Source organism: Trachurus japonicus, chromosome 1, assembly GCF_045865225.1.
Source record: "Trachurus japonicus isolate A0001 chromosome 1, Traja_1.0".
Lineage (NCBI taxonomy): Eukaryota > Metazoa > Chordata > Actinopteri > Carangiformes > Carangidae > Trachurus > Trachurus japonicus.
The window spans coordinates 15,246,442-15,269,219 of NC_140907.1; the positions used below are offsets into that span (position 1 = coordinate 15,246,442).

Here is a 22,778-nt window from a genome sequence, read left to right on the forward strand (position 1 = left end):
TTCCTCTCAGGAACAGTGAAAATGGGTTTGTGAATAGTTTCCTGGCTTTCTACATCAGTGAACTTTCTTAATCAAGACTTTCTGTGTTAATTACACAGAGGGAAAAGTTAATAATGTCATAAGATCTTACAGAGTAATTCAAAAACAGGTGAGGTCCTAAAAAAGAGCCTGCAACAAAAGTAGTGATAGGTAAGAAATATTTTACCTTGAAATTATGTAAACTCAGATGATGTGGAATACATCTCAGGCTTTCAAGTGGTTACCTGCCTGCTTTACAGACAGACACTGAGATTAATTTAAGACAAGACGATGCTGCTTTCCCGAGTAGAAGAACCTGGAGGCTGGAGGGTGAAGAGAACTTCTGGTGTTAGGTTTCCACAACCTCTTACATTATTGTCTTTTACCTATGCAAATGATCCACCTTCCCAGACATGTCTGCACACTGCACATCCCTTGCGTACTGTATATATAGAGGACATAAATACCTGTACTTTAACCAAAATTACAGTGAATTACAGTTTGGCATTCATTTTAAATGCAAAAAAAAAAAACCTCTCAGGATAATGACCAAATACAAACTTGACATTTTACCTTATTGACAAAATAGTCTCACCTCAAGGGTCGTTCAAGGGATTGTTCTCAAGCTTTTTACGCCCGTTGGATTTAACTGAGCCCAAACTCAATATGCTGACAAGGACAGGAGTGAAGCAGCCAAAGAAACCACAATAAGTGAGACTGATTCAACTGTAACCTACAGCGTGCAAGTGTTACATAAAATGTTTTTATATACACACACACACACCGTAATTTTTTTTTATCCTGGAGGCAATTCAGAGCAGGTTATTTACACAACTAGAGAGGTAAAGCAGGGGCCGCAACAGAGAGAGTATAATGATGGCTAATGTTAAAAACCATAAATAAGGCCAAATGTATTTTATTTCTTTAAATATAAAAATCCCCTTAGCCAGAGTGTACAGTTCACAATTTAACAGGGTGTTTTGACAACAATGGTGAACAAGTCTCCCTTTTTCCAGATGAATACAGAAACCCTCTATGAATAGTGGTGGGAGAAAAATATAAATTGTTAATTTGGTTTTCCACAAGGAAGTCTGATGAAATAATGAATGGTGATGATCACCAATTTATGTGCACACTACAAAACACAACTACTGCTTTCCTTTAAAAAAAATGGTTATGGAATGAACAAAAGAGAAAATACTAAAATATACACAGATCTAAGAGACTGATGAAAATATTCCCCTTTGGCATAAACTGCACCTAACAGAACAGACCTGACCATCCAATAAACAGCATATTGCTTTGAAAGAAGAACGGCAATCTGTTAATTATTGGATACAGAGCAGGGCACGGCTAAAACATTTGATGTGATCACAGGTATACACATTTCTGTCAATCAGCTATTGATACTCAGAACCCATGTTAAAAAACATGACCAAACCTCATTGTGAAAAAACAGGTGCCTGTATCATCAGAAAACTGACTTTTATATCTTCAGTGCTATGCACTCTACACCATACATGGGATGATGTGCTGCTGGTTGTTTCAGTAAGTCTTAGGAAAAAAAAACAAAATATTCAGAAAAGTTAATTTCCCTGGCTTTCCTTGAGCTATGATCAATGCAGGCCAAAAGGCTTAGGGGGTGATGAAGTAGGAATTTTAGCCTGGACCCGAATCTCAATTTTTTCTCTTGTCCGAGATCCAGGCCTACAGTATAACACTATTGTCATGGCAACCTACCAGCAAAACCCACAATCCATCTGGGGGTCCTAACACACACTTTACAGGCTTTATATGCTCCACACATTGATGCCAAGTGTAGCTTTTGACCGTGATGTTTGTTCTCTTAACTGTAAAACCCTTCAAATTAAATGTCATTCACAACAGTGAAATCAAACCCTCTAACACTCCACTGATGACAGTGGAAAAGCTGCATTCAACATTTGGCGCAGCATGACTTAGAGAAAAAACAAAACAAAAAATAAAAACAACAATTTCAAGGTAAGCTTTCTAAAAACAAACACCAAGTGCTAAAATAATCAGCTAAAACGATAAGTTTTCAACAAGATTATTGTGTATGTGTACAAATAATCAAGAGTGACAATGTTACCAGTGCAGTTTTAACTGCAGTCTTGATACAGTTGACATACCCAAGGCAGTCGTGCCACATCAGAAGAGTCTCAGTTTGTTCACTCTCACCCAAACAGATACTTCAGTGGCTCCTACAAAATGCATATTATGTAGGTTCAACTTACATCATCCACATCCAGTCCTCAAATTCCTGGTTTGTGTAGCTGTGGGTGATTCGCTTTTTTTTTTTTATTATTATTGTTCATATTTGGTTCAGTTCTCAAGTTCCAGAAACTTGTTTACCTTGTATACTGGTCTGCTTTAGGTCAGATCCTCCACTGACCAGGTCTCCCACCTAGCTAAGCACCAAATGGTTGGTAATGTTCATTGAGAAGAAAAAACAAAACAAAAAAACAAAAAACAATCATTGTTCCATCCATCCAGCCTGCATCAGTCCGTTAGCCCGCTTTTTGTCCTCTTGCCCTGCTTCCCCCCACTGGAGGTGACGGCGTTGCCATTGCAGGCTCCTGCTGGTACCAGAGTCTGGTCCTGCTGCTCCTCCTCAGTGTCCGGCAGCTCCTCTTGGATCTGCCGCAGACGCGCCATGGCACGGTCGATGGTGGCTGTGCTCACCAGGTTGAAGTCGTGCATGCTGACTAAATGGAGGAGGAAGTTACGGCAGAGGTTGCGGCGGATGATGTGAGCACCACGGTTCTCCACGAAAAGCATAATGGCCTGATTCATCTGGTTGTCGGCTATGAAACTGCAGGGACAACAAAGGACAGAGGAGCTTGGATGCGTTTCCATAGATAGACTGGACAATATACAACTGTAGATGCACATATGACAATCTGTTTGAATAGTTATGATCATGTTTTTACAATGGCAACAACATTTGAGAAACTATTACAGTATTTGAGCAATATTAGTAGTGTGTATGTATATTATCTAAATGTATATTGTATGATGATAAAATGAAATAGGATCTAGTATTTTCAATCACCTCTCACTACTGCTACAGTGAACGTACCCATGCTTCATGACATGCAGGTTCCACAGCTTCATCACCTCCTTCTCTCCCTCATTGACATCTGTGAACTCATCCAGTTGCTGAAAGTACAAGAAAAAAAAAGAAAAGAAAAAAAGATTTACGTCTGGTGCAATTTCAACACACAGCTAGTAAAACAAACCATGATCTCTTCATGTTATGTAGCCCTTGCTGCCTCTGATAGTAAAGTAATAGTGACGGAGAGTTGTTCTACAGCCAGTGATCTGAGCAGGTCCAGGAAATCGATACTGAAGTGGTAAAAATGTTGTGTATGGTGTTAAGATCAAGCTGAAGCGAGCATACAACGTTGGCAACAGTTTTTGCTCCGAGCACCTTTTAGTTATTTATGGGGAACAGGCACGACCCAAATACTTTGACTCTTTGTTGCCATGGTGATCTGACACCCAAGAAATCAGTATTCTGATGGTTTATTTTTGTTTTGTTTTTTTCTCCTCTCAGCTCCCCAGACACACTTGCGCACAATCATTTGTATTTGGTCCGACTGTGCAGGTTTCCTCGCCTCCATCAATTCTGAGTACTAATTTTTCCTTTGGTACATATCATTACTGGGCTCTTTGTTACTTGCATCAATAGGTGGTAATAAAATGAGAATTTCTCCCCTTGGGCAGCTTCCTGGACCTTGAGAGGTGTCTTTACAAATGGTGCTTCATTTCTTATTCAACGGTGAAACCAGCCAAAGTGACTGAGCTAATGTCTTCTCACCGTGGCGGTCTTCTCTCTGAGCCACTCTGGATCTCTCTCATCCTCGCTGTCCACATCCATCTCCTGGGGCCGCAGGGGCATGCAGCTGTCACTGTGGAAGTAGAGGCGGTTGTGTCCGCTGACGTAGGTCCTCTGCTGCTCCAACTCTCCGTCCTCAGACTCCAGGAACTCCGACAGACTCGGTTTGGTCCTTTTGGGCCTAGTGCAGGGAGGAGAAAACTAATCCTGAATATGTACCATCCACCCAGATTTTAAAGCCTCATATTGTATCTGTTTGTTGATATTACAAATCCTTCACTTCAATTCATTAATTTCCAATGTCTTGTACAAAAACCTTACATACAGTACACATCTATACACCTCCCTCAGCTGCTATATTGTATAAAATAATGTTTGGGTAACTGCACAAATGCAACCTACTGTGTGACGAAACAAAGATCACTATCAATACTTACAAACCTGCTATAAACTTTTATCAGTCCAATACTTTTCACTAATCATTGCATTACTATTAGAAACATGGTGATGGAGAAACTCAGGTCCATTCAGAGTCACCTTCTTGCCAGATGCCTCACCATCCGTTTGAACCGAGCTCATTGCTCATGAGCACTTCATCTAAGTCAACTCAACTGATTACAAATTCATCATTAGGGCTTGAATGAATGAAAAGCCAATTAAAGTATTAATTTAAAATCAGTTAATTACGTTTTCTGACACTTTCCGACTTTGAATACCAAGACCGCTGTTCAACAGAGGTCAGGCGTTTTACCTGCAAACCAGTATGTGGGTAACAGCGGTCCTCTTGACCGGGCCGTTGCGGCTGAAAGCAAAGCCTGGCTGGCTGTGGATGTCCTGAGGGTTGCCAACATACGAGCCGTCATAGCATTCATTAATGGACACATCTATCCTTGCTCCTTTGGGGTCAGGCTGCAGCAGGAGAAAAGAAAAACGAGAGGATTTGTGCGAGGAAATTGTATTCAGCAAAAACAAAGAGGGCCTGCATCTGCTCAATTTGACACTGCGTGTTATGACGTGCTTTGAACAGAGGTGTCTGCGCACATGGAGATAGGCAAGGTACTCCAAGGATGGTAAAAGCATCAACAGAGATGTAGGAAGGGAGGGATACAAAAAACGAACGCGAAGAAACTGGTTGTGCAATTAAAAAGGTAGGTGGGAGTAGACTAGTTCCCCTACACCCCTTGTTAAAGGTGATTTGCCCTTTGCGGTGTGGCAGGTGATTTGAACAGTGTCTGAACTATTTAACATTTTCTCTTTGTGACAAAACACGACCACCATGTTATAGCCGATCCTCAACAGGCATGAAAGCTACACGCTGCTTTCTTCCACTGAAATGATCTCCAACCTTTTCTCCAAAGCAGCACATTATTTACTAATATTTAATCCAGCAGCCATTTGCCACAGTATCATTAAATCGTTCAGTCTATTGTTACTTTCTTGCATCAGCTGTCAATTTCCAACTCTCCAATTATTCAGTCGTGTATGAAAGTAAAAAGCTAATGGTGCATTGTAGATCATCTGCACAGTGAGCAGACAGATGGATACTTTTAATTCAAGCTTCCAACCATGTCAACCAAAACAATTGCAACTTGAATTGTCATAACAATCACAACGGTTAATTGCATGTACTGTAAAGGCCTGGCTATGGTTCTTGCTACAATCCTGACCGAGTAATGTAATACTGTGTAATTCAAGACTGGGCCTTTGTTCATTTTCATTAACAATGTACAGTGCATTATTAAGGAGGAGGCTGGTGTTTATATGATTGTTCAGCAAATCACATAGAACAGATCAAAAGCAGAAATGTATTTATACTGCAAACAAGTAGTGTTAGTAGTACAAAGCCTTTTGCTTCAACACCTGTGCATTACAACTCTGTCTTACCAAACATAGACATGTCATAAAATAGCCATACGACCATATACTTTTTACATTGCTGAGATTAATAAACTATATTGGTGGTGCAGTGCAGTGTCAACAAAGATTCCTTTCCACTCCAGCCACTCAGAGGTCCACTACTTGCTGCTGTCATGCATCCACCAAAAAACACACGAGCACTGCAGATGAGCTTTCTGCACAGTGCCTATAATTATGAAACATTTGCAGACTTTATAATTCTTTTAAATCTGGTGGTGTCTTAAAAATATGCATGAGTTGGTCTAACACACACATATGCACTGTCACTTACCACGTAGCTGAAGATGAAGCGGGAGTGGGAAAGTTTGAGGTGTTTGAGCAGGCTGTAGAGTTTGCTGCAGTTGAGTGTACACCAAGGACAGTGAAGATCATCTCTCGCCTCCGTCTGCTGCCGTGTGTTATTGTTATACAGGAACTGGGCAAAAATAAATCACACTAGTAAGTACAGGTGAACCAGAGGAGGACAACCTTCAGCAAATGTAAATGGGTGATGAACAGTGCTGAATCTCTACAGTTCAAATCATTTTTTTCAAAAACCACAAAGACATTATATGTTTTCACCTCACCAAGAGATTGTTGAAAAAAGATTTAAGAAAAAGAGTGTCCCAGGCCCAGATATATTCCTTACTATTGTGTGGTGTACCTGATAAAATATACGTAGCTTCTGCCGCGGCTCACACGGGACCTGCTCTTTCCTCGTCTGAATGTCTGTGCTGACTGACTCTTTCACTGCTGACGGGAACAGATGAAGAGGTTAATTCTTGGAGAATCACCAGATAACAGATTCTGTGGATTTCATACAGTGAACATGCATTCGAAAACAACGTTGGTTTCCAAGGACATCATAAAGATTTGAAATTCTGAAGTCCCTTTCAGACATAGAATTGCACACCACTGGCTTCAACTGCCAAAATTGGTTTTTTGGCATGAATAAAAAAAAAACACTGTACAGGTTATGTAAATGTTCCATAAAGGCTCTGTTCAGACATGACCATTACAGGCAGAGCTGCAATGCATGTGTCTATATTTGGCATTTGGTCCTAGAGAAGGAGCATCTCCTTCCCACCACCACAACAATACTGCATGAAGAGCTGTGTGAAGTTGCAGTGTGAAAAGATGGAAGAGGAGATTTTGCAGTTAAATCTTCCTCTGTAGTTAATCAATGACCATCATGCACCAGGAGAGCTGGAACCCGGCTGCATGTCTCCGTTGCAGTTGTAATAAAGCGTTGGATTCTGCTTTCCATGTTATACAGCAATGAAGAGACGACAGATGTAACCGATTCAGGGCCTTGGTCGAACATTGACACCAAAATGTAAAGTTGCCAGCACATTAATGCAGTGAAGACCATGTCTGAAAGGGACTCAACAGTTATGACTCAGTACATTTCGCCATATTCTGTTACAAATAGACCATCCCACACAAACACCACGCTGGGTTAAAAAAACAACAAAAAAAACAACAACAAAAAAATCCAGAACCATGACCCATTCACCTTGCTGCTCAGAGAATCTGGCCTTAAGTAAAACTTGTTCTCTGTGTTTGTTATGAACAGGTTTTCAGTACTTTCCATAAAGCAGGAAGTGGAATGGTAAACTGTTTTATGTCCCCAGCCATCTGCCCTTAAATGTAAATCAAGACATAATGAATCATTTTCTAAATGATGGTTCCACTTACATACAAACAGACAATCTCCACAACACATTTCAAGCTACCCCGTGGTGTTTTCTTCACTTACTCATGAGGGCAGCTCGGTGGTTGCTGGTCCTGGTCTCCATGGGGCTGGAGCTGTCTGAGTTGCGGGTAGCGAGAGGTTTCGCGACGGGGGCAGTGGACTTTCCGCTGGCATCGCCTGTCCAACGCAGTGTAAACTGCAATGTGGGTCCCTGAGAAAAGGTCTCAAATGGTGGCAGTCTCTGTGGGACAGTCATGCAGTGTAATGAATTGTGACGTCACACAGCGGTGTAAAGACGAGCAAAAGCCATGTAAGAAATCTGGTATTTAACTCAAATGTGTGCACAAGTCAGAGAAAACTAATAAGAGCATGCCCATGTATAAACCCATCCTACCTTCCCATCAAGAATGGTTTCCCATGTGGCTTGCTTCTTGCTCACAGGGCTGTCCTCCATCCCTTGCATGGACACCTCATACTCCCCATCCAGCAGCTGCAATCTCCTACAGTGGACAAACAAGAGCACATGAGTCAGAGGTGCAGTCAAAGAAAGAGTAAAAAGGAAATATTTGACTATTTGAATCATAGAATATTACCTGTTCTTATCAAAGACAGTCATCTGTGCAACATATGTCTCTGTGGTCTCGCCCTCTTCTCTGTGGGATGAACTTCTCTTCTTTCTACTTGGGGTATCTGTTACATCTGACAAAGTAGTAAGAGAATAAAAATGGGGCAAAATATTGTGGAAGACGAGAATTTGTGACAATGTTCCCTGAGAAAACTTGCCTCCCCACAACCAGCAGCGGCTCTTTTTAAAATGCACTAATCACACATTATTCATCCCAGACCAAACCAAACTGTTGTTTTTTTTAAGTGTGAACTTCCTACCAATGTTTTCATTGGCTTCTCCGTTGACCAGACCATTAGTATCCCTCCTCCCTGTACGCGACACCCTGAACAGGAGCGAGTAGGACTTCACCATGTGGCTGTTGCTGGGCTCAAACTCGTTGCTGGAGACCAGTAAGGAAGGGTAGGAGCCAGGCTTGGTTTGGTTACTTTCAGGATTCAAAGGCACCTGCTTTTTACCTGTAGGCACTTGCTTTACCGGGCAGCTGACATCCTGAAAGAAAAATAACCAGACAGAATTTAACAAACACAGTCACTGGTACGCAACATGAAATTAAAATGACTCGGACAATGTTTTACTCTACCTTGCGTTTTTTATGGCAGACTTTGACAAGTAGCACCTCTAAGGACACGGAATTTTGTTCATTTTCTGAAATCTGAGATGGCTTTTCTGTGTGAAACAAAAAGCTCAGTATCAACAATTTTATCCGCATCACTGATGAGGAATGCGTGTCCACTTGACATAGATTTCTTTCATAGTACGGGTGTATCTTTGCACTTTTTTCCCAGACAAGCACAAAGTGTTGAGTATGTTTACAGTTTCTAAGCCGACTGTCATTGGTTGGTCTCTTGGCAACACAGACACAAACAGTTGGTAAAGAGTAAAATCTGCTTACCATCCTTTTGGAAGAACCCAGTGAAGGTTAACTGTAGATGTGAAGACAAGCTAAAGAGAGAACGAAAAAACACGGGTGAAATCGGGTTATATCAACTCCTTCCACTGTTAAAATTGATAATTGAATGTATGATAACTGAATATCTAGCATCTATTAATAGAAACCACTGATAAACATTCAAGAGACAATCAGCAGCGACATGGTTTCTCTAATATCTCAATGTTTGAAAGTATCCAGCAGTAAAAGGCCATCACGTCAACTCATACAGAGTTGTGTTACCTTGGAGAATCCTGCTCTCCCTTCATCTTCTCCACTGTCTGCAACATATCATCAACTTTGAATGTTTTTCTGGGGAGGAGGAATCAAAGACACACACGTTCCAAAAGAATTCATTAGTGCTGTGACACATTATTTATATAGCAAATATGAATTATGTGTCAAATCTCAGCTGCTGTGTCTTCATATTCAGCAACACAACTCTGTAAATGATGAGGTTTCCTACCTCCTGGCATTTGTTCGACCATTTCTGTGAGACATGAAGGTGAGCGTCCTGTGCAAAAATATGGGCTAAAAAGAGAAAAGGGAATTCATTATTCAGTCACTTCAAACCACAGCATCAATAAAAAAGATCCAAGACGTGTTGAATAATTCACATACTGCAATCAAGTTCCTTGTGCGGAGAAATCTGTATATCTGAGTAGGTTCTGGAAATAGAGAAGAGGTTTTATTGTGACATTTGATCTAGACACACGGGCGAAATCCTCCATCACCTGCTCTCTTTCAGTCTCCCCTGTGTCAGCATCTGAGAAACTAAGCCAAATTATGTCAAGCACTTGCCAATGCATGGGGTGTTAACAGGTGGTAGCTTGTGTGGCAAAACGACCACCAATTGAAAATAAAATCAGAGCAGATCACAAACAACGCCAGTCTTTATTCAGTCATGTCACCAAGTCTGTGACCTGCTATCAAAACACAGTTATTATAATGTTTTAGCTATGAGAAACATTGTCAAGGGTTCCCTGTGGACAACCAGCTCAACTCTGGAGGCCTTTCTGCTCAAAACCAGACACTGAAAACAAAATAAGTTGCAGTAAAGTTGAGCGAGTGTCTAAAATGCTTAGTGAGTGCACAGAGTAATTCTTCGCGTGGTACCAAAATAGAAAAAGATACATAACAAAAGTGCCAAATGGGTGAAATCTCACTTTCAAAGGCCTGTAGGAAGAGCTCACGGTCGGCCTGGATCTGCTCCATCTTCGGCTTCTTCACAGAGTTCATCATCGCTGATGAGGCGGGGTACACGGCGCCGTTAGCTTTGCAACTCGCCCCACTCATAATATGACCTGAGCTCTGCGAGCGAGACAACGACACGTGTTACTTAACACACTAATTTATTACACGACAACCGGTGGGCAGCACAACAAGTTAGCTTAGCAAATACTCGCGTTAGCACTGGAGCTAACTAGCTCGGCTAAAAAAAGCACAATGCTAACACGTTAGCCAGCCTAGTCTATCAGCGTAGTGTTCGTTCTTATATTTAATCCACTGTAACGAAAGGCCCACGGTCGACATGTGGTAAATATTGGGCACAAATAAAGGCAACCCACCCTGGCTGATGGCATTAATTTGTTAGCCTCGCTGCCCCCAGCACAAGCCTGGCAGACTCAACAGCAGAAACCCATGAAGATGAAGAGGAGGCGACGAGACGCTGCTGGCTAGTTAGCTGGCAGAGCTAGCATGGTTCACCAAACAAACAAACCCCCCGAGCGGCCGGGGTCCGCCGACATCCGGCTGTCACAGGTATCGGTAATTCTCGGAGACGGTGCGAGTATTTTTTGGATCTAATTATTGACTATACAGCAGCAATTTATTGTCGGTGTGGTTTCCTTCAATTTGTACTGAACAACAGAGCAGTAGTCAGTTGTCAGCCAATGGGAGACGCGCTGGGAGAACGGAGCGCTGTGATTGGCCGCGGCCCTCCGGAGATGACATACAACCAGAGACAACCCGCTCTCGCTTTCTGTGATTTTGCGGGAAATCGAGTTTATCAGCGTCCAGATCTGGACGAGTCCGCAGCTGGGACTGTATCATCTGTCTAGCCAGTAGCCACATACATTCAGTGAATACACTCAATCCCGCTTCCAGCTGCGACTGGCATACTGTATATGTGAACAAAAATAATAAGTTGCAAATAGATGAATGTGTTTATATGTTGTGAAATAAATTAATCTGCAGTTCAAATGAAAATGATTAAATGTGTGGGAAATTTTTTTTTTTAATAATGGTGACCTTATTTCTATAAGATTTTGCTTATTGTTATCATTTACCATACATCAGTGTCTGTACTTAATCTTACTTACTATTCGACTTAAAAAAAAAAAAAAGCTTGCAACACACAAAGGGGATGAAAGGCTGTTTCCAGTGGTGAAATAAAACGTGTTTGCTTATCTTTCAATAGGATGGTCTTCATAAACAAATACTAATGTAATTTCACATACACACACACACGCACAACTTTAGACTCATGTTTCCCGACGGAACTTATTTGCAGACGGAACCGGAAGAGCGGCGAATCACAACTCCGGTACACATGTGTGGTGGAGACGAGAGTCAGCCTCGTCGCCTGAAGTCGTGTACGTCAATGTAAAGGTGACATATTAATTAATATCATTATTAACATCGCCAAATATAACAAGTGAAATCTGAACACGTGACGACTGCGTGGACACGATGGCTGAGATCGTCCAGCAGCGGATCGAGGACAGGATCCCCGAGCTCGAGCAGCTGGAGAGAGTGGGACTGTTCACCAAGAAAGAAGTCAAGTAAGTTAAGAGACCCTCGGCCGTGGAGACTCTGTCCCTCAGCCGAGCAGTGGACATCACAATCACTGTGTAAAGAGCTCTGTTTCGCTGTTGTGGACACCGTTTGTCAGAGTAGTGGCGAACTGTGGACACTTAGTCAGTGCGAAGACACTGGACAAAAACGTCCATTTTGTCATTTTGTTATTTTTTCCCCCAGTGAGCTCACTGCTAAAGATGAAAGACTAGAGAAATAAGATTTATTTAACACGATTTAGCTCTTACGATGTTAGACATTCGTCCAGGCTGACTCCAGTTCCATTCACTGCTCTCCACGTTTGTTACATTTTAATACCACATTTCAGCAGAATTTCAACATTGTTTTGGGGTGTAGTATCAAATTAGCTGGGCCAAGAGAATATATATATATATATATATATATATATATATATATATATATTATTTCTTGTGATGGTATCCTTTCCCAAAGCCTGACCAGCTTTTTATTGGTTTAGTCACAAGATCTGTTCCCAGGTCTGTGTGTACTGTGTCCTTCAAAGATAATTCACATGTTTCTCTCCACCGTTTTAGATGCATAATCAAGAGAGTGACAGCCCTGGAGTACAAGCTCCACAGGCTGGTTATAAAGAAAGAGGACTTCATTGCATACATCCAGGTAGAGAACCATCATCATCCAAGCTGTTTGTCCTTGATATTACACAAATCAATGAATAAATGAAGGCAACTTTTTGTTTTCGATACACTTATTTTTTAATGTTTCATTACAGTATGAAATCAACGTCTTGGAGCTGGTCAAGAAGAGAAGAGCGGTAAGTGTCCTTTGGAAACATTGGAAACAGACTCTATGTGTCACTTTGTCTTACACTGATAGTTACCGTGAATTCAATTAAGTATTAATAATTCTTATGATTTTGGTAATAAGTACTTCCTAACATGCTGGTACCAGGCCAACAGAGTGAATGGACACTGGAAGCTTAAATGTCACATCATTCAACTGTACTTGATCTCTCATTCGCAGCACATACACTACCAGTTCAAACGAGAAGAGATCGAGTTCCCCATCATCCACAGAATAAACAGCATCTTCAGAAGAGCAACAAATAAGTGGAAGGTACTGTACACACAGCATTTACAAAGCTACTGTCAGGTCATTCATAACATCAACATCCGTGGTGCAACAAATGATTACAGTTTGAAAATCATCTAAACTTAGCTGAGTTGGTTTCAAATTGTAGCAAAACTTCTTTTTTCTAAATCAGTATTGTAGTTTCCAGTGGTCATATCTGGGAGATCATTTGAAACATAATGCTTTTTACTGACAGATATGGCCAATAAAGAAAGAGCTTGTGTAGTTTTAATACCCCCTTGAACCTAAAAAACAATATACAGATACATTTTGGCTTCCTAAGGAAAAACATTAGCAGCATGTGTAGGTTTATGAGTCACATGTCCTTGTTTCCTGCAGGATGACGTGCAGCTTTGGCTCTCACATGTGGCTTTCTGTAAGAAATGGGTAAGTAAACAGCTCATTATTTGCATCAAGTACAACTGTTTCAGGTTAAATATAAAGTGTCTTCTCGCTCTAATTATTTTGTCCTTCACTCATCAGAGCACCAAGGGACAGATCAGCAAGGTGTTCTCAGCCATGCTTGCTATCCACTCTGACAAACCAGGTACAGAGTTTTATCTCCCTGTTTTCTTTCTCTTTTTTTTCCTAAATATCGATACATGATGTAAGGGTCAAAATGTAATCTGGACAGTGATTTTATTGTTACTTTTTGCCCATTTAGCTTTGTGGATCATGGCCGCTAAGAGCGAGTTGGAGGATAGAGATTCTTCTGAAAGTGCCAGGCACTTGTTCCTGAGGGCTCTCCGCTTCCACCCAAACAACAAAAAGGTCTACCAAGAGGTAAAAGAAGCAAAATATGCTTTAAAAAAACATTTTAAAGGAAAGCTTTATTGATTGCCTCACTGTTTTTCTTTGAGTGGAGGTAAATGTCTGTGGCAGCTGCTGTGAAGAGAATGGTTGTGATGTATAGATATGCTTTTGTTGGATACATTATTTAGATTTTCTCCCACATGTTCCTATCAGTACTTCCGCATGGAGCTGCTGCATTGTGAGAAGCTGAGGAAGCAGAAGAAAGAACTGGAGACGGCCGAGATAGATCTTGTGAGTGTGCCTTCAATCGAACACAGTGGGAAATGCAAGAAGACAATACACACCAGGCAATACACACCTACACTTACCACCGCACGAAAAGCTCTCACCTTGTATTACACCTGCTCTTCACGTCTTTCAGGGTGAATATGAGTTCCCTCCAGAGATCCTGGGTGGTAAACTGGCTGAGGTTGTGTACCGAGATGCTACAGGGAAAATCAAAGGTAAGGCTTTTCAAAATTAGTTTCAACACAAACAGCAACCACATTAGAAATAAGAAAGTTTACAGTCTTACATCTTTTAAAATAGATTTCAACAAAAAGGGCTAGTTGTCATATCTGGTACCATTTAAGGATTGTTTTTAGTATCATCAGTGCTGCCATTAATGATATTGAAAATCAAAATACCAAAGATGGCACCAAGGATTCAATTCCAATTCACCAAACACTAAATATAATTGAAGATTCCCCTTCGCTCTGCTTCCCTGCCTTACGCGAGTGGCAACAATCCTTCCAACTAACTCTCTGTTCCCACAGAGGCAGAATTTGTCGTCTCACTTCTGAACGTCGCATCGATCTTTGACTTCACCAAAGAGATCCAGGACTCCATCCTGCAAGAGTAAGGCTGTGATTTACCAACAAAACTGCTGCTTTTTTCCCCCACACTGAAAATAAAGCTTCTCCACTAAGCACCAGTTGCACCTTCCTTTCTCCCTTGTTTCCAGCTTACAGACTAACTACACAGAGGACAGCCTGACGTGGGATTTCATGGCCAAGAGGGAGCTGGAGGCTCCCATGGCCGGGGAGGAGTTGCAGACTGCCAAAGGCCGGGCGTCCGACATCAACCGGAGAGAGGAGCGCTGCTGCCAGGTCTACGAGGAGGGTGTCAAGAGCCTCAACACTGGTAGGAACTCAGACATGCACACAAAAAACACACACACACAGGCACTTCAGATTCTTAAGAAGTGTGAAATGAAATAACCATAAGACAGTTATAGGTTATTCATTACAGTTGAGGTTTCATCCCTCTGTGTGTCACTGTCACTGCCATCACTGATGTCTTGTGAAAACTCTTCTAAACCATCTTAAACTGGACTTTTTGGTCGCTTTAACTAATGTACTGCTGGTATGTTCACTGACAGCATGATGTGGCAGTTTAACAGACCGTTGCTTTGTGCTCTAGAGCCCATGTGGACCTGCTATGTGGCCTTCTGCTTGGAAAGACTGAAAAGAAAGACCAACGTCCAGGAGCTGCAGGAAAAGGTGACAAATAATCTTTCAGTTTGAAGCAAAGCCATTTTATTCTTATTACTACATAGTTTTGTTTGCTTCTTAGGATAAATGTTACGTGGAAAAAATCAGTGGCTCCAGTGGTTTTGGAGGTGAATGTGTAAAGGGTTAATCCAATCATGTGTTAATGCGTCTTGTGTCACAGAGGCAAGAGAGGCTGCTGGGAGTGCTGCAGCGCGCCCACGACTCTGCGCTGCTGAAGGAGGACTATTATAAGAAATGGGTAAAATAATGTCTTCATTAAATCTACAGCTGGTTTGGTGTTTCCTCCTCTTTGAATTATGACTTGTCCAGAATTCCACAAGTACCAGTAAAGTAACTTGACTGCACTTAAGCAATCGCTGTGATCAGAGAGAGAATGATAATAACAGTCACTAACCCACAGAATAATAAAAAACCGCTCTCTCCAGTGATGTGTGCAAGAGTAGACCAAGTTAATTAGAAGAACTCAGAGAAGCCAAATGGACCTCAGTGACCAAGTATGTGGTGACAGTGTGTGGTCTATAGTCACCTGGAGAGACGGGACTCAGATAATGAAGACAATAAGACAATAATAAGGAAATCAGTTATATTAAAGGAGGTGTTGCAAAGGTAATCCAGTGCACTCGTGTGTGGAAACGACCGACCAACGTGAATGTTCCCCATGTGACCAGCTGCAGATCCTGCTCTCATCCGAAGACACTGAGGGTGCGGCCAGCGTTGCCATGGCAGCCACGCAGCGCTACAGCCAGTCGGTGTCGGCGTGGAGCCTGAGTCTGAGGACGCTGATGCAGCTGGGGAGCGGAGACATGGGCAGGCTATTCCAGGATGCTCTTACACAAGTTAATCCCAAGGTACACACACACACACACACACACACACACACACTGATTTAACACAATTTGTTTACAGTGGCATCAAGTTTGGTAATTTTCTTTGATTGCATCGAGAACACACACTGCATCAATTGTGCTGAGTTATAATCCTTGGAGAGCAGACACACACACACACACACACCCGCACCAGCACTGCTGTATAAGTGGGCCGTGTCCTTGGCCCAGTTAGTTTCTATTCCATCATATTCATTTCCTCAAATGGCTCTCTCTGCATGCGACAGAAGCTAAAGACGAATGAAAGTTATACATCCACCTTTATGAACATATAAAGTACAGACCAAAGCATGTTAGTTTTTAGTTACGGCCTAACATTTTACCTCAGTCATTGTTCCACAGTGCATCGCAGTATAATGCCGCATGAATACAAATGCCTCGACTCAGCCGTGGGCCTCTATAGTAGCGAGCAGAATAGCTGGTTATTGTTGTGTCGGGGGTTTCACAAGACTGGCCCTGAGAAGTAGCTGTGTGAGGAGGATTACAACACGCTGCTCATTATGCAAGTCTTTTCTCTCAAGATAAACACTCTCTTTAAGTGTTGGGAAATAGTATAAAGCCCCGGGGGGTTTACGTCTGATGTGTCGAACAATAAAATCTTGCCGCATTGCACGGCTCAGGAGCACAGATAAATGAGCGGAGAAAACGCACATACTTTTCCTTAATCCACTTTACTGCTGTATACTCACGCACTTTCTAAAAATTGATACTGACCTTTAGGGAAAGTACTAGCTGGGAGCAGGACAAGGTGATCTGTCACTCTGATGCCACACCAGGATGCCTACCTTTTACTAAAATCTTCGCATGTAATGGGGAAAAAACTCAGAGACAATGAAATGGACTGAGTGGAGATGACAACACATGACACTGACGACACAAACCGACATTCAGTGCTGCAGCAGGTGCACTCCCTGCTGAGTAAGATGCTTGTTAGGAACCAACTAACAGCCAAATCTCCCCTGTCCTGTTCTGACAGGAGAGTCTACCACTGTGGCAGCTGCAGGTCCAGTGGAGTGCCGCCAAGCAGAGTCCTGAGGAAACGGAGGCCATCTTCCAGGTAAGCCCACCTCAATCCATCCCAGTCACTTTGAAACTAACGCACAGTGTCGGTGTCTCATTGCATTTGCAGCCGATATCTTTTGTCAGCATTGGTTACGTATTTCTCCAGTGACGCGTTCTCGAAACATTAAAAATGAACTGCACCATAAAGTGAGGTGTTGTGCACAAGTCATGTCACCATTTTGGTCGGCACCGTGAAGCACTTACACATAGAGCTAAACTGGAATCAGGAGACACAGGCGCCGCTGATGATACGACTCGCAGATAAATACTCAGAGATGAAGCTGCAGGAGATCAAAAGCCCTTTATGTCTGCTCAGTGTTTTGGCCTCTGAAATGAGAATACCATGCAGACAGTTTGTTTTCTTGTGTGTTCCCAGAGAGGTCTGCTGTCTGCAGTCGCGGCTGTTGCCATGGAGATGAAAGAGAGCTACCTCGATTGGTCCTACTCCACTGGAGGCTACAAGAAAGCCAGGAAGACCTTTAAAAGGTGAAAACTAATAACGTTGTCTGATCATGGTGTCCTCCATTTAAATGATAAATAACACTGAAGGAACACACATCTTAATTGGTCCTGAAAACTGCTGTGGTGCAAAAAACAAACACACAAAGTGTGTCTTGTCTTGTTACTGTTTTTTTTTTTAAATCTTAAATAAACTTTCTTCTTCTGTAGCTTACAGGAAATACGTCCCCTGTCCAAGGCCTTTTTCACCAAAATGATCCAGATTGAGAAGGAGCAAGTACGTATGAAAACTCTTATGTAACCTCTCTTGAGTCTGAAAACTTGTCAGAACAGACCAGATTCACAAAATACCTCTTCACACAGTTTGATCTGCCACAGGCTATATGGAGCCACTTGTAATGGCTTTATTGACACATTGCTGAAGCTGTTTCAAGAGACTTTAAAGTCTGTAAAAAACAAACAGACGGTGGACTTTGATGGTATTTGTATAACCGATAAGCCAACAATGTTGTTTATCCAGGAGACTCCAAGAATGAACAATCTGAGGGACTACTACGAGAGGGCCCTGCAGGAGTTTGGTACAATAGATGACGGTGAGTTGAAATGACTTAAAGGAATAAGACTGAAATGGAAAAGTAAAAACACAACATCAAAGACAAGATAGAAGTACTTGTCTGTTCAGATGTAGATAAGTGAAAATACTGATATGCGACTGAGTCCTACACAAACCATTAGTCTTAGGTTTCTAGGACAAAGAAATATGTTTTCATTGGGATATAGGATGTTGAAGAAGTGTCATATTATTTCATTAAAACATCCTTGTGCATCTCCACATTTGGATTTTGTTACGTTTTTTCTGATTTCTTTTTTTTCCTTCAAGATCTGTGGCTGCAGTACATCCAGGAGGAACTGGGACCCAACGGAAGCCCAGAAAACTGTGGCAAGATCCACTGGAGAGCCATGAAGTTTCTGGAAGGAGAGAATGTGGAGAGATTCACCACCAAATATACGCTGCTGCAGACCGGACACCTATAAGTAGATTATGTAAGGGACAGGTATTCGAGCCGGAGGCCTGTAGGTTCAGCCAGTGTTTAACAACTGCGTCTATGTTTATCAGCCGGAAGGTTTTCAAGCAGGTGTTCCTCTTGGTCCTGGTGAAGACTAGTGTGATCACGGCTCATGAATTGTTTCATTGCCTTCAAGTGGAAACCGAGTACTGCAGTTACTGAAGTTTGCAGTCGATTCTTCGTCGGTGGTTCTGACGGCGTTCTCGGGGGTGTCCTTAGATGAGAGTGAAACCCCAACGGTGATTTCAGCTTTATGCAGAATCATTTTATATCTGTGTTTTATAACTTCACACAGCTTTCCATTTTGTATACAAAAGCTAAGTTTCGTATTTGCTATCAAGCTGATGTTGGAAACTTGTAAGAAAATGCAATTTACCTGCAAGAATTTCACATTTATTTGGCATTTTGAGAAAACAACCTTGCTGTTAAAATGACATTAAAACAATGTTTCATCCTTGGATGTTCTCTTGTTATGTTCCCTCTGGGACAGTAACAAATGTGTACACAATATAAACACATCAGACATACATTTACTATTTGAAACTCTGATGGCAGTAGTATCCTTTGTTTAACAGTCTCCTCAGTAGGTTAGTGACACTAAATGAAGTTACCATGATCCTCCAAAATACACTTTTCATTTTGTACCGTACATTAATCCAGTGTTTGCAGTCGGTAGTAACATCTCATTTACATGTGACATTATTGCATGGTACAAAAACAAAACATAAATATTAAGCAGCAGCAGTACTACACATGAGTAGCACATCTATTTAAAGTTTCAATGGACAGATAAAATAAATGCTACCCACAAACATCAATACATATTTACTGTTTTTAAGGACACTTCATATTTTCTTTTATAGCACTTGTACTGACAGTGATGTAACAGCTATGGGGTATAACATAACATTAACAGAAAAAGCATAATGCTGTTATGCCTAACCTGGTTAGGTATAAAGTGTAAAGAGGGAACATTTTCACCTGTTGGGGTTTAAACCAATTAAAGTTAAATATACGGTTTAGATACGTGGTGCATAAAACCTGTCATCTTATTTATAAAAACATTCTATTCTAACCTTTAGAAAAAAAACTGCTGGACCCTGTTGCCTCATCCACAACCATTAGGCCTACATAACTGACGGCTCTGAATGTTGTCCCCCACACTAGATGAAAAAGGTGGCACTGCAGTGATGTTAAAAAATGGTAGTATAAAATAAAAACTCCATGTTTTTGATGAGGTTGTATGTCGATAGTGTTCCAGTGTGTGTTCGGTCCCACGACATCTCGTCTCCTCGTTACCGTCTCTTCCCTTGGAAACAGCTCTAAGCTCTCATGAGCCTGTGTGATGATGCACCCAAAGTGTCAAATTCCCCATTGTCTGTCTGATCAGCGTTTGCTTTACCGTGTTTGACCCCAGTGTCCCCCACCCCTTCACACACACACACACACACACCCTCAGAGCTTCTTGAAGACGATGTAGGTGAAGAGTACCAACACGCCGGCAGATAGCAGCCCGATGACACACTGGTGGATGGTGATGACGTTCTCCAGAGCGTGGATGCGCTCCTCCATGGCGTTGGTGTGAATGTAGTCATAGATGGAGGCCCCTATGCTCCACACTGCCCAGACTGCATCCACTACTGCTTTCATGGTGGGAGAGACCATTGGGAGGGCCGCCTGCAGCCGGGCACTGGCTGCATCCGGTGCTTACTGGCCCCACTGCACTACAGAGAGCGAAAGGGCAGAATGACACACGGTGCACTGAGGAGGCAGCAAGGTGTGGGCCCTGTGACTCTCATGGCAACAGCAAGCACAGTAACATCTCAGAAGATTACTAAGTTAGAAAAAAAATACAATACAATAATTTTTGCTTGAAAACTGAGGTAAATGATTCTCATAATGGTTAAGTGATTGACTAATCATTGCAGCTCCACTGTAATTACCACAGCATTTCACTTTGATAATGTTGATGTAACTCCTTAGATAAATATTTTACCTGATAAAACAAAATAGAATACATTTTCAAACAGCCCTATAAGTAGAATTGGTAGAATCTAGTATAATATGTGTAATTTTCCTATTTAAGTTTTGCAATAACTATGACATAAAGTGGCAAAAAGTGACAGTACATTCTTATTTTACTTGACTTACTTGAATTACTCATTACTTTAATTTAAAAAAAATTAAATTAAAAATATCATTAGGTGGCGAGGAAAGAAAAACAAGAATTTCACTCTTGATACAATATGCTTTTGTGATGAAATCATATCTATGACATGCTAAGAATAGCAATGCTACGGTAACAAGAGAGGGCAAGTGTCTTTAAATGACACAATATCAGCTGCACAGCCTCAACTATTTAAGGTCAGCTAACCTCAGCCTGCCTTGGTCACCACAAACCACTGCTCAGACCAGACTTGGACTGTAAAAACAGAAGACCAGATTAGGAAGTGAGTAAAGGGTTCTTCCCACTTTAAATTAGTCAGAAATAACACTTTTCTCTTCCTTCCACATATATATTTTGCATAAACAACAGTAATAAGTTAAACCCAGTTGTCAATGTGCCTTTCTGCCCTGAGCAGCAGGGTATTTACATTCCTGCCTCTCCCACTGCTCCATTGGTCGCCTCACTCCCTCAACACACGCTGACGTCATGTCAGTATTAATGAATTTGCTCCAATACTCAAAAGATTCACGTGATTTGACATTTGATCTGCTCGATATGAAAACATCACTTTGACTCTGCAGTGCAACAGGATCTTGAGTTTTGGCGAATTGAGGAACAAGATGCGCACCGAGATCAAAAACGCACGCGCTCTATGACGAAGACGTTTATGATCGGAGTCAAAACTCACCTCCGGGAGTCAGATATTACCGCGAGGCTGCAGATGAGGATGAACATCCGTCCTGTCGTTAATGTTGTGATGGGTAATTATTTTGTTTAAGAGAAGCCGGCCAGTTCCTGTCAGGAACCAACTCCGTAGCTCTTTTGCGTCAAGTCAGCATGAATCACACACATTACTTCCAGTATCTCCTTTCACAATAAAAATAATAAAAAATGCACTCATTTCCAAATTGAAAATGACACTCTAAAGCGAATAGAGATGTATGTGGAATCGATGTGACAACGAACTACAAATAAAGTAATGGAGTAAGAAATAAAATATGGATTCTTTGGGACTAAGCAGCAGCACTTTTATTTTATTTTGACAAGAAAATCACCTGATTTCCGGCATTATTGTGGACTTATGATGGGAGCGTCCCAGCTACTAAAAGTGGAGCATGACCCCTAGAATAGAATAGAATAGAATAGAATAGAATAGAATAGAATAGAACCGAACAGAAGTTGAGTGAAAAATGTCAGAACAGAATCAAAGTATCAAAGTTTCAACAGAATACAAACTATAGCCTATAAAATAAAACATAAAGGCTAAATCTAGGCTATTATAGGCAGAAGAGAATACTTTTCCCAAAAAGGTTCCACAACTGAATAAAATGCAAATGACTAGAATGCAATAAAGTATGAAGAAAAATGAGAAATGGCATAAAGAATAACACAAAAACTAATCATAAAACAAAACATGTAACTTTGCTTAAATGGAAAATCTGAAATGACGCCACTGATTGAATTTATCCAGCAGAATCCAGCTGCCCCTGATGTGCAGCTACACGTGATCTCACTCGGTGATCTGAATAAAACAGTGCTGCTCGTTTGGCACATGCAATGTCAGTGAAGCGTCGTGTCGGCTCGCCGCCACCAGGTGGCGCAGCTCACTAACGTGTTGCTGTTCAGGGAGGTAACAGGAGAGGTGTGATGAACCTGGGCTGCATGTAGCCTCCTGAACCAGCAGCGATAAAAAGAGGGGGAACACCTTGAGACAGCCGCACAGACGAGCCGCCGCTCCGGAGCCGCCGGTGCCGCCGCAGCTGAGCTCGGCCCCCGGGGGTCCGTGTGGCGCATGTGGACAGACGAGCCAACAACACACTGCAGGAATGTGTGCACTTACAGGCAAACACACATGCTCGGACATTACTCAATGTGGTGCTCTTTCAGAATAATTGGAAAATA

The 22,778-nt window shown here is 41.8% G+C and overlaps 2 protein-coding genes and 1 long non-coding RNA gene across 4 annotated transcripts; 1 reads left to right on the plus strand and 2 right to left on the minus strand.

Annotated features, from left to right (window-relative positions):
• Positions 1-1,183: 1,183 nt before the first annotated feature.
• On the minus strand, positions 1,184-10,893 carry suz12b (SUZ12 polycomb repressive complex 2 subunit b). Of its 2 annotated transcripts, none has more exons than XM_085774730.1 (17): positions 10,594-10,893; positions 10,192-10,336; positions 9,647-9,693; positions 9,492-9,556; positions 9,269-9,337; positions 8,990-9,039; positions 8,678-8,763; positions 8,355-8,586; positions 8,063-8,168; positions 7,864-7,969; positions 7,533-7,710; positions 6,438-6,523; positions 6,066-6,209; positions 4,629-4,786; positions 3,860-4,058; positions 3,119-3,198; positions 1,184-2,851 (listed from the first exon to the last, which is right to left on the minus strand). In XM_085774730.1, exons 1-17 carry the CDS (start codon positions 10,606-10,608, stop codon positions 2,539-2,541), a joined length of 2,079 nt encoding a protein of 692 aa, XP_085630856.1. In that variant the 5' UTR covers positions 10,609-10,893; the 3' UTR covers positions 1,184-2,538. The 2 variants fall into 2 exon arrangements, with proteins under 2 accessions (XP_085630856.1, XP_085630846.1); XM_085774720.1 differs by having other exon boundaries at positions 6,438-6,526.
• A 663-nt stretch (positions 10,894-11,556) lies between these two features.
• Positions 11,557-19,166, plus strand: utp6 (UTP6 small subunit processome component). Its single transcript, XM_085774741.1, has 19 exons — positions 11,557-11,808; positions 12,376-12,460; positions 12,573-12,614; positions 12,824-12,916; positions 13,271-13,318; positions 13,415-13,478; positions 13,596-13,714; positions 13,898-13,975; positions 14,106-14,187; positions 14,500-14,581; positions 14,688-14,866; positions 15,146-15,225; positions 15,398-15,475; positions 15,906-16,085; positions 17,098-17,178; positions 17,560-17,669; positions 17,853-17,919; positions 18,163-18,235; positions 18,523-19,166. The coding sequence occupies exons 1-19, from the start codon at positions 11,717-11,719 to the stop codon at positions 18,675-18,677; spliced, it is 1,788 nt and encodes a 595-aa protein (XP_085630867.1). The 5' UTR covers positions 11,557-11,716; the 3' UTR covers positions 18,678-19,166.
• Positions 19,087-21,721, minus strand: LOC146991574 (uncharacterized). Its single transcript, XR_015035729.1, has 2 exons — positions 21,565-21,721; positions 19,087-20,433 (listed from the first exon to the last, which is right to left on the minus strand). It is a non-coding gene; the product is annotated as an uncharacterized LOC146991574 (long non-coding RNA).
• Between the last annotated feature and the right edge of the window lie 1,057 nt (positions 21,722-22,778).